General features: G+C 43.2%; 1 protein-coding gene across 1 annotated transcript in view; it reads right to left on the bottom strand.

Annotated features, from left to right (window-relative positions):
- The window catches only part of LOC126334770 (DNA polymerase delta catalytic subunit), a 152,347-nt gene that overhangs the window by 83,097 nt on the left and 57,235 nt on the right, over positions 1-12,015 (bottom strand). Inside the window, exons 3-4 of the mRNA XM_049997351.1 lie at positions 11,300-11,411; positions 11,019-11,191 (exon numbers count right to left, since the gene is read on the bottom strand). Coding sequence (XP_049853308.1) covers positions 11,019-11,191; positions 11,300-11,411 — 285 coding nt within the window. The remainder of the gene's footprint in view (positions 1-11,018; positions 11,192-11,299; positions 11,412-12,015) is intronic.

Below are 12,015 nucleotides of genomic sequence, written 5' to 3'. Positions count from 1 at the left end.
TGTCTGAAGTAGTGCTGGAGGGAATTGACACCGTGAATTCTTCAGGACTGTCCATAAATCTTTAAGAGTACGAGGGGGTGGAGATCTCTTCTGAACAGCACCTTGCAAGGCATCTGAGATATGCTCAATAATGTTCATGTCTAGGGAGTTTTATGACCAGCAGAAGTGTTGAAGCTCAGAAGAGTGTTCCTGGAGCCACTCTGTAGCAATTCTGGATGTGTGGAGTGTCACATTGTCCTGCTGGAATTGTCGAAGTCCATCGGAATGGACAATGGACATGAATGGATGCAGGTGCTCAGACAGGATGCTCAAGTATGTGTCATTGTCAGAGTTGTATCTAGACATATCAGGAGTCCCATATCACTCCAGCTGCACATGCCCTGCACCATTACAGAGCCTCCACCAGCTTGAAGAGCCCTCTACTGGGTCCATGGAGTCATTAGGTTGTCTCCATACACACACACACATCCATCCGCTCGATACAATTTGAAATGAGACTTATCGAACCAGGCAGCACATTTCTAGTTGTCAACAGTCCAATATCGGTGTCAGTGTTGAAGGGCCCAGGCTAGGCGTAAAGCTTTGTCACACACAGTCATCAAGGGTACACGAAAGGGCATTCGGCTCTGAAAGCCCACATTGATGATGTTTCATTGAGTGATTTGCATGCTTTTTGATGAGCCAGCATTGAAATCTGCAGTAATTTGCAGAATGGTTGCACTTCTGTCACACTGAACGATTCTCTTCAATTGTCATTGGTCCTGTTCTTGCAGGATCTTTTTCTGGCTGCAGCGAAGTTGGAGATTTGATGTTTTACTCAATTCCTGATATTTGTGATACACTCATGAAATGGTCATATGGAAAAATCCTCGCTTCATCGCTACGTCGGAGATACTGTGTCCATCGCTCGTATGCCAACTATAACACCATGTTCAAACTCACTTAAATCTTGATAATCTGCCAGTGTAGCACCAGTCACCGATTTAACAAGTGTGCCAGACACTTGTTGTCTGATATAGGCATTGTCGATCACAGCGTCATATTCTGCCTGTTTACATATCTCTGTATTTGAATATACCCGCCTTTACCAGTTTCTTTGGCACTTCAGTGTAAAACGTTAGTGGAGTACAGTCCATTAAGTGCAATATACGATTCGGACAATCTCTAATGTAATGTAACTGCAAAAGTGATTGGATTGAATGAGCAGACTATTTAACAAAGCAACTGCATTAGTAATACATTAATACAAAGAGGCAAATGATTAACCATGGTACAACTAAGATTGGGAACACAGTTCACCAATATAGATTATATCAGCATTACATTTGAGGATTAATGAGAAACATAAATCAATTAAACAGGTTTCTTAGTTTGGTGTTGGACTAGTATGTTATGTAGAAATGCAAATGATAAATAAAATTAGTATGAATGCATTTCTAACAATAAAAAATTTCTCATAGCATACCTTACTGACAATACACTATAGCATCATTTATCAAAATGTATCACATCCATACGACATGACATCTCAAGTGGAAGAAGACACACCAATCTATGTAATTTACTAAGTTTAAATGAACTTAACATAATATAACGTAAATTACATAATAATGTAATACAGTTACATAATGTTGCAATTAAGACCACTAAAATTTATAAAATATCCTTTCTATCTTCAACAGGTATGGGTAAGACTGGGTTAGGGGGATGGGGAGTAGAAGGGGTGGGTGTGGAGGCAGTTGAGTGCAACATTTGAACAGAGAAATAGTGTGGAAGTAGATGTTTAGGTTAAGAGGATTGCTTATGTGTGTAGGGTCAATTCCTCTGTACTTACTTTATACTGTGTCAACCTATCTTACATAAAACTGATCCCTGCAGAAGTTTCACAATTCTTAAAAGACCTCATTTTTAGTCCTAAAACCAGTTTTTAACGTGTAAATAACCTGCTTTCTTTTACTCATTCCCTTTAGTGGAAACATTTCTTTGTCACTATCTTACGGACCACAGGAGAGTCAACTGAAAACTAACTGTTTAAAAATGTTTTGCGCATGATACACTATTTGCAAAGTTCGTGTATTTTTGACCAGAAACTTCTTTTCCAATACTATTCTGATAACATGAAATCACTATGTATGGACCCCATTGGAAAGGAAGTAAAGGGGGATGAACATTCATTCTCAACATAGTTCATTAGCACATTGTGTCTTGTGTACACTGTCAGTCTGTCTATGTGCCTTGAAGAATCATTTCAATGTTAGACCAGGCCGATGTGCATTTTCACTTTATGAGAAGCAAGGTTGTCAGTACAAGAGGTTGCTTGCCCAAAAGGTGTACACAAAAGTGATGTCACCTGAACATTCAGTTGCTATTGTGAGAGACCTACTAGTGATGATCTCTCACATAGCAGTCAACAATACAAGCTGAGGACCACTACCAACAAATTATAGCTTGTAGGTACGCAAGAGAACTATGCGCTTCTTTTCAGGAGGCTAGTGTGACAGCTGTAGTAACCCAGACAGCGATGATGATGAGGTCCCATACTCTGAGGAGCATAGGAATGATGCGGGAGACACGCACCACCGGCTAGACAAGGTCCTAGCGGTCGTGGTTTCTCACTGCCTTCCTCCAACTGTAATGGGGATGAATGATGAAGATGACACAACACCCAGTCATCTCGAGGCAGGGAAAATCCCTGACCCCGCCGGGAATTGAAGAACGCTACCGCAAGACCACGAGTTGTGGACAACCCAGACAGTACACAATCAAAATTTGGCACCAAGGAATCTATTACAAACATCAAAAATCCCCTGTAATTGGGCCACATGAAGATGGTGGACAAGAGAACACCAGGAATTAAATCTAGGTCGATGGCATAAAGTTCTCTTCAGTGACGAGTGCAGAATTTGTCTGATGTCCAACGGAAATTGGTAAAAGGTTAGAGGCAATCATGTATCAATGAACATATCAGGTATGCAGTACCATAGGTTCAGCAGGGACACCAGTCAGTTGTATTTCATCTCTACAGTCAACATTTCAGTGATGGGTTTGTCTGTCAAGAAGATAGGTACACTACATTTATTTTGTTAATGCCTTCTTCCAGATGGGAAGAATATTAGAACAGAATAATCATTTCAGCTAATATGAACCTGACAAAGTGAACTTGGGATCAACTGAAATTTTTAGTGCTTCATGACAGGTATCCTCTTCATAATTTCCTAACACAATGAAGGCCCCAAGAAGAACTGCCACGGAGGAGTGGGACAGGCAGGAGGAGCAACATCTCGGCCACCATGTAGACAGGTTGCCTAGAAGGACCCAAGTATGTTACAATGCTCAAGGTGGAGTAACAATGTATTACATGTTACCCTGTAGCATATTTTCCCACTTCACAGATTTGGAAAGGCGTGCCCTTTCATACAAACTTTATTTTAGTTATTGTTTTTACAGTAAATTTTCATTTTAGGTTCATAAGCCATACTCTTTCACTCTCTGCTCCCTTGTACCTACACTGACACACATTTGAATACATGCAGATGGTAAAAACCTTTTCTTTGTGCAGTTTACATAGAAAATTCTCAGTTTCCACATTTCTCAAGCTCTGATCCTCTGTAATTTTGACCCAGCACATCCCTCGCAATCTTTCAGAAATTTTTCACCTTCAGCCTCGCTTGACTCCATTATCCAAACCATTTCCCAGAAAGTCATGACATTACAGGTATTCATGACCTTAGCACCTATTCTGATATAACTATTATGCAGATGAGGTTCCCCACAGTGGTCATTAACTGTAGTACCTATGTGGCTGAATGTGTCTTCCATCCCAACACGATTTCCACCAGATTCTCAGAACATTAGGTTCATCTCAAAATCTTGTACCTGTCCAAGTCTCCCTCCCAACATTGGTACGCCCTTCTACTGCCACCTTTCACCTGCTCCCAAAGCTCCACAATCTCAAACCTGCAGGTCTGCCTACTGGTTGCCTCCTTCTTTGCTCTCTTTGCTCATTATGTAACTCATACAGAAAGATCCTCAATGAATGTTGACAAGTGCCCCTAATCTGCTGTCTGCAATCCTTCATAGTTTCTATCCCATTATCACACTACTCCTTTCTTGACACTGAGGATGCTACATCCATGTACACCAAAGTCCTTCATAGGTAGTTAAGATTCACCTGACACTTTCATGTCTTGGAGCCATGTCAAGGGGAGCCTGTGCTCTTTTCTCCACAATCTCAACACCTTCTACAAAATCTATTTAACGTGGTCCTTCTCGATTTAATGAGTACCTGCCACTCAGGTGGCTCTCTAGTATCTTCTGGACATATCAAATGTGTCTAACACCAACAGTATCTATGTTTTGACAGATGTCACCTGTTTCACATTAAGAAGTTATTTCCTTACTGCCTTGGAACATTTGAGTTACACATTTGCATCGGGAAGCAAGAGTTAACCAAATGTAATCATAAACATCAGAGTTTTCACAGACAAACAATGTCCTGGTTACCTGTTGCAAAAGATTATTTTCCATGCCATCTCTTCCTGTAACAACAAAGCTGTAGCATTGCCAAGCAGTTGCTGAATGATACTTCTTTCATCACCCAATATGTCCCAAGGCTCAAATACCTCAACAACATACAAGGGATGAGGAGTATCTTATTCAAAATCCAACCCTCATCACACCAAGTAATATTTTCTCATCCACCCTCCTTTACAAAATATTGTACACAACCCTAATGTAAGCCCAGTTCCCAGTCCTTTGGTTGGTTGGTTTGTAGGATTGAAGGGACCAGACTACTAGGGCCATCAGTCCCATTTTCCACTAACTTGAAACACCCACAAGGAATAAAAACAAACAATGGAAATGACAAGAGACGACACAGGACAAGAAAGACACAGACAGATACCAGACAAAAGGAATTAAAATCACACCGAGTGTGACAGTGGTTGGCTGACAACAAAAAATGCTAAACACCAAGAAACGCACAAAAGCCCCAGCCAAAGGCCAGACTAAACACAAAATAAAAGGACAAACGCTTAGATCAAGCAATAAATACCCCCAGACCAATAAAACTCTGCCATCACAACGTCATCTAATAAAAGGGCAGGAAGTGTATCAGGCAGCGCAAACGTCTGCCTGAGTGGAGTTAAAAGCGGGCTGTCCAACAGGATGTGAACCACAGTCAAAGCTGACCTGCAGTGACATAAAGATGGGTCCTTGCGGCGCAATAAATAGCTGTGCGTTATTGAGGTGTGGCCAATGCACAGCCAGCAGAGGACACCAGAGTCCTTGCGAGAGACCCGCAAGGAGGAGCGCCACGAACTGGTAGCCTCCTTGATGGCCTGAAGTTTGTTGGGTGAAGGAAGGGCGCGCCATTCTTCACCCCAGGTGCGAAGTACCTTCTAACCGCAAAACTGACCTGAGGTCACTCTCCGAAAGGCTAATCTCCAAGGCTCGTGCACCGACAGCCTGTTTGGCCAGCGTGTCAACATGTTCACGTTTCCCGGTATGCCTACATGACCTGGGGTCCACACACAGAGCAGCCGCAACGGGCAAGAGCATGGAGGGACTTCTGGATAGCCATCACCAGACGAGAGCGAGGAAAACACTGGTTGATAGCTCTTAAACCACTCAGGGAGTCAGTGGATATACTCTAGGGTGCGAAAGATGGTGACCAGCTGGGCAGCGAAAACACTGCAGCCAGCCGGCAATGAGTGTTGTTCAGAATGATCCCCTAGAGTAAGAGTATAACAGACACGACCAGCAACCATCAAACCGTCAGTATAGACAACATCAGAGCCTTGAAATGCAGCAAGGATTGAAAGAAAGTGGCGGAGGAGGGCCTCAAGAGGGACCGAGCCCTTTGGGCCCTGTGCCAAATCGAGCCAAAGGCATGGGCGGGGCACACACCTTGGGAGTATACATAGAGGGACCTGGAAAAGAGGTGGAAGATGGAAAACCTCAAGCCCAAACAGAAGAGCTCTGATGCAAAGTGCAATCGTACACCCTGACCAGGGCCGCCATATCTGAAGATGGACAAATGACTGAGGGAACAGGAGATGATAATTGTGATGCCCAGGCAAGCTACAAATGTGTGTAATATAAGCGGCCAGTAATCGTTGGCACCAGAACTGCAATGGAGGGACACCTTCCTCCACAAGTATGCTGTTGACAGGGCTTTTCCGGATAGCTCCAGTGGCGAGTTGGATCTCACTGTGAAGGATGGGGTCCAGCAACCACAATGTAGAAGGGGATGCCGAACCATAAGCCAGGCTCCCATAATATAGATGGGACTGAATTAATACCTGCTACAGCTGTAGAAGGGTAGACCGATCGGCACCCCAGCTGGTGTGACTCAAGCAACGAAGAGCGTTAAGATGCCGCCAGCATGTTTGTTTAAGCTGCCGAATATGAGGCAGCCAAGTCAACAGGGTATCGAAAAACAATCCCAAAAACCGATGCATCTCCACCACAGCAAGAGGGTCACCATCAAGATAAAGCCGTGGCTCACGGTGAACAGTGAATCGCCAGCAGAAATGTATAACGCAGGTCTTGGCAGCCGAAAACTGGAAGCCATGCGCTACAACCCAAGACTGCGCCTTTCGGTTAGCACCCTGCAGCATCTGCAATGGCAGTGGAGCTATAGTATAGACAGAAGTCGTCTGCATACAAGGAAGCTGAGACAGATGTTCCCACCTCTGCAGTGAGCCCATTAAAGAGGCAGACACTTAAGACAGACCCTTGCGGTACCCCATTCTCCTGAACGTGGGAGGAACTATGGGAGGCCGCACCTTGCACATGGAAGGAATGAAGCGACAGAAAATTTTGTATGAAAATCGGGAGCGGACCCTGAAGACCTCAACCATGAAATGTAGAGAGGATGTGATGTTGCCATGTCGTATTGTATACCTTCCGCATGTCAAAAAAGACGGCAACCAGATGCTGATGGCAGGCAAAGGCCATACGGATGGCAGACTCCAGGCACACCAGATTATCGGTGGCAGAGCGGCCTGCCATTGCGACGGGAACTCACCTTCAACCCAGATACAGTTGAAAAGGTCTAGGAGGCGTCGCTGGCAGTCCACTGAGAGGCATTTGAGCATCTGACAGTGGATGTGATCTGGCCCGGGAGCTGTATCAGAGCAAGCGGTCACTGAATGGAGCAGTGTATGATTCATAGCGGCAGCATATGAGAAAGTCATTCGTACAGGATGGAGTTATTCACATTTCCTCTTGGCCTCAGTATAGGTCAGTTGGTCCAGGGTCTTATATTCCATGATTTTCTGCTCTTTCTGTAAGATCCTGCAGTCTGGCGAGCAAGGTGAATGATGCTCTCCGCAGTTGACACAGATGGGAGGCAGGGCACATAGAGTATTGGGATGTGATGGGCGTTCCGCAATCTCGACATGTGAGGCTGGAAGTACAGTGGGAATCCATATGGCCGAACTTCCAGCACTTAAAGCACCGCATCGGCGGAGGGATATAGGGCTTGACATCACAGCGGTAGACCATCACCTTGACTTTCTCCTGTAATGTATCACACCCTCAAAGACCAAGATGAAAGCACCATAGCAACCTGATTATCCTTCAGACTCCGATGAATGCGTCAGACGAAATGAACACCTCAATGATCTAAATTGGCGTGCAGCTCATCACCAGGTCCCTATGGTCCCTGGACCATATTTAAACTCTTATGGGGTGTGATAGTAACTGAAACATCCCCCAACTTGTCACAAGCAAGTAACCTTCGTGACTGGGCAGAGAATGCCTTTTTTATCAATACTGATACAGAGCGGATTTTGGACAAGCCCTCCACCTGTCCAAACTTGTCCTCTAAATGTTCTACAAAGATTTCAGGCTTTGTTGACATGAAAGACTTCCCATGAACTCTCGTACAAACTAGGAAGTGGGCGAATATGTGTCACTGCCATCCTGAGCCTTACACTCCTCCCACGGTGTGGCCAGGGAGGGGAACAATTTGGAATTGTATTTCTGAGCGTTGAATTGAGCCCGAGAACACTTAGAGATGAGTACCCTACTTCACTGCGGGTCATCTGCCCCAGGGCCCTCTCCACGGGTGCCACCCAGCCTCAGCAAGGGCCACCTGGCAGGATGGCCATTGCCAGGAGTCCCAATGCCCCAGGGAGATAGGCATCTACTCCTTGGCATTCGTGAGGAGTTAACGGTGCAGGCATCAGCAGAGTGATCCCTGCGTTGTCAGGGGGCTACAAACAACAGGGTACATGGCAGCTCCACCACAACGGACTGGCTACCGTGCTGGATATGAGGTGCAAAGAAGTCCATGGTCATCATCAATGCAGAAATCAGCACTGCATAGTGCATGGAGGAAAACGCACCCAGGAAGGTGTCCTCGCCCAAGAGATGGAGAATGGGCAGGACTGCAATGCGACGACGAGAAAGTAGGCTAAAGATCTCAATGTACTATGGACACGGTGCACCATGTAAGGCACCCTTCCCCAACTGGCTCACTCTTCAGGAAAATTTTGAAGAATGGAGGTCAAACCCTACAGGGGACCATCACATAAAGGCCAGAACGTGTGAAACTCCCCTTTAGTTGCCTTGTGCGACAGGCAGGAATACCTCAGGCCTATTCTAACCCCCGGACCCACAGGGGGGTCCCAGTCCTTTATTGCACATATCATTCTGCAGTGGTTGACCTGATGCAACATTTAAATGACACACACACACACACACACACACACACACACACACACACACACACACACACACAAATTATCTCCTGCTACAGGGCTGTCACAGTCATTTCCAATACCATAAAAAAATAGTGGCAAAGTGAATAATTGTTTCTAAGAATAAAATTTATAAGCCATCAAGTTTTTGTAATATACCTTCCTTTTTACCTTTGCTTGCATGCCTATGACTTTGTTCTAATGTAACAATGAAAACAATTAATTATAGACAAAATTATTTTATTGGACAGAAAAAGAAATCTACTAACCAAGTGGTGGCAGAATAAACACACAAAAGACGGTTGTAATTGGCAAACCTACGGAGCCAATGATTTCTTCTTCAGGCAGAAGGATTGAAAGGGAAGGAATAGGGGTGAAGAAAATGGTTTGGAGAAGTCTAGGAATAGGGGTAGAGTTCGGGAGAGCCACCCAGAACCACCGGTCAGGGGAGACTTGCTGGACAGGATGACACGTAAGTAAGTCTCCCCTGTCCTGCGGTTCTGGGTGACTTTCCTGAAATCTACCCTTTTTCCTAGACCTCTCCAGACCTTTTCCTTCACCCCTCTCCCTTCCCCTTCAACCCTTGTGCCTGAAGAAGGAGCCACTGGCCCCAAAGCTTGCCAATTACAACCATCTTTTATGTGTGTGTTCTACCACCGCTTGGTGTACTACGTTTTTCTATGTTACAGTAACAGCAGTAAACAATTATTACTGATTCAGTCATTTGTGAGTCACATCAGATTTTTTTTTCAGAAGTACACTGGTGTGTAAAAACTTATAACACAGCTCGATGAACCTTTGACCATACATAGAAAGAACTAATACAATATAGCACTAAAAATATCTGAAAGAAATGTGCATTTAGACAAAAAATGAAGCTTTTATTCAAAGACAATTATTAGACTGAACTCACTGCAATTCCCCTCGACATTACAAAATGTGGAATGTGGTTATTAATAGATTGTATGATCAGCACTGACAGCAATCCATGCTCTGAATGCGCTACCATGTTGGCCCAAAGGAGTTCTTGTGGTAGGGCATTCCATTCCTCCCGACAATTGTTGCAGTAGGTTTGGTCCACATGGATGGTCTGCAATAGATCTCCCCACTGCATCCCATACACAATTGATGGGATGTAAGTTGGGAGGAAGGACAGGGTAGTCCATTCACTGAATATCCTTTCACTCCAACAGCTGCTCCTTCATTGCAATTCAATAGTCGTGCACTGTCATCCATAAAAATCAAGCAACCACCAAATGCTCCTCAGAAAAGACGTCATGGGGGAGGAATACAGCATCACAGAAACACCGACTGGTGCGAGTAGCGCATTTAAAGATTCGTAGGTTGGTAAGCCCATGCAACATTATTCACCCCACACCATAACAACTGGACTGCTAAAACAATTATGTTGGACAATGCTGGATGTACCCTCATATGGTGAGAGGTGGGAAAAAGTAATTTACCCAGAAGCACTGTCGAACACAATATTGCCCCCCCCCCCCCCCCCCAGGTGTTACAGCATGGGGAGGCATAATGTAGTATGGGTGTACTGACCTCCAAATCTTTGAACATGGTACACCCACCAATCAATCTTATTGTGATGCTGTACTCCTTCCATACACAAGCTTTTTCATGGATGCATTCGGCCCTTACTAAATTTTTATGGACAACAATGCGCAACTGCACTGAACACTGAATACGGAGCAGCTCTTGGAACAACAGGGTATTTGGTGAATAGCCAGGCCTGGCCATTAGCAAGACTTAAATCTTATTAAACACATGTGGGATGCAATGGAGAAATGTACTGCAGCATGTCTGCAGGCACCAATGCCCACACAGCAATTAAACTATAGAGGTAGAGGAATGGAACACCCTTACACAAGAACTGCTGTCTGTGGTTATCACATACCCTAATTAAGAACTGTGTCCAGCCATTTGTAATGTCCAGAAACCACCATTAATCACGGTAACTTCAGTGTAATTATTGCCTTTGAATAAAAGTGTCATTTCTTTTGTCTCATTATGTATTTCTTTCAGTTACCTTCTGTACTGTACTACAGAGTAGCAGTACTTTCTATCTATGGTCAAGGGAATGGTGACCTAAATTATGTGCACAAATACATATGCAAATACAAAATACATAGCAAGGAACATATTGTCTAAAATAATAAAATGAATTTAGAAATACTGCTACACAGGCACAAGTGCTATCAAATAAAGCATATCTGTCAGAAGAAAATTTTATGTGAATCATAGGTTCAAAATTATTTCACATTACATGAATGATATGGAAATGACAAATATTCTTACTCTGAATGAATGGCAGTGAGTCTCCTTAAATCCATCTGGAGCAGTTACAAAGAAATATGGAGAGAATCCATGTACATGACAGCATATAGAATTTCTATCCATTGTAATACCATACATTCTCATTACTGGAACAGGACCTAGTTGTGAACCTGGCATTCCAGTTAATGGTTTACCTGGAACATAAATTCTAGATAAATGATGAACAAAATAGCAGGAAATAGAATAGAAAAAACTGCTAATGAACATCACTAAATTGTCAGTGACAATACTGCTTTTGGTACCTGTGTAATGATCAATATCTATTTGTTGAAATTCTATGGCATCTCTGCTGGGATCTAACTGAGGCGGTGGGGGACGACTCCATTTCATATTTGTGTGTTCCGTTTCTGGGCCCTAGAAAAGTTTCATTTTCAGTTATCTTACAATAGTATCATAAATGAGGTTGAATTTTCTAATTACACAATTGAACATTTGTCTACTATGCAAAACTGTATAGACTGTTTGGGAGCAATACAAATATTACAAGATTCCACAATTGGATCAAAGGGAGGATTCACTTGAGAAAACTGCAAAATTACAGGCTAATCATTCTGTCTCCATGTAAAAATTTACAACTGTAAGAAAAATCCACATTCAGGTGATATCATGAACTGAAATACTTTTTTGTCAATTTTTTTAATGGAAAAACATTTTAAGCATTTCTTTATGTTTGATAGTGCTCAGCTTTTATTAACCTAGGTTAATAAGGTAAACAAACAGAATAAATGTCTATTATATTCAAGAAGAAACGGAAAGCACCTTAACTGGAAACCCAAACATTGCAATTATTAGAAAGTAATCTGAAAAAGTATGACAGCAAAGATAGCAAATGAAACAGATAAATTTGTAATAATTTTATTTCCAGGGGGACTGCAGAAAAAATGAAGATATAACAAGGAGCTTGAGCACTTATCAAAACAAATTAACTTCCTTGTGATAACAGCAAAGTGACGTAATG

Source organism: Schistocerca gregaria, chromosome 2 (assembly GCF_023897955.1).
Source record: "Schistocerca gregaria isolate iqSchGreg1 chromosome 2, iqSchGreg1.2, whole genome shotgun sequence".
In the NCBI taxonomy this organism is placed as follows: Eukaryota; Metazoa; Arthropoda; class Insecta; order Orthoptera; family Acrididae; genus Schistocerca; species Schistocerca gregaria.
This window is presented reverse-complemented; position numbering and strand designations above follow the sequence as displayed.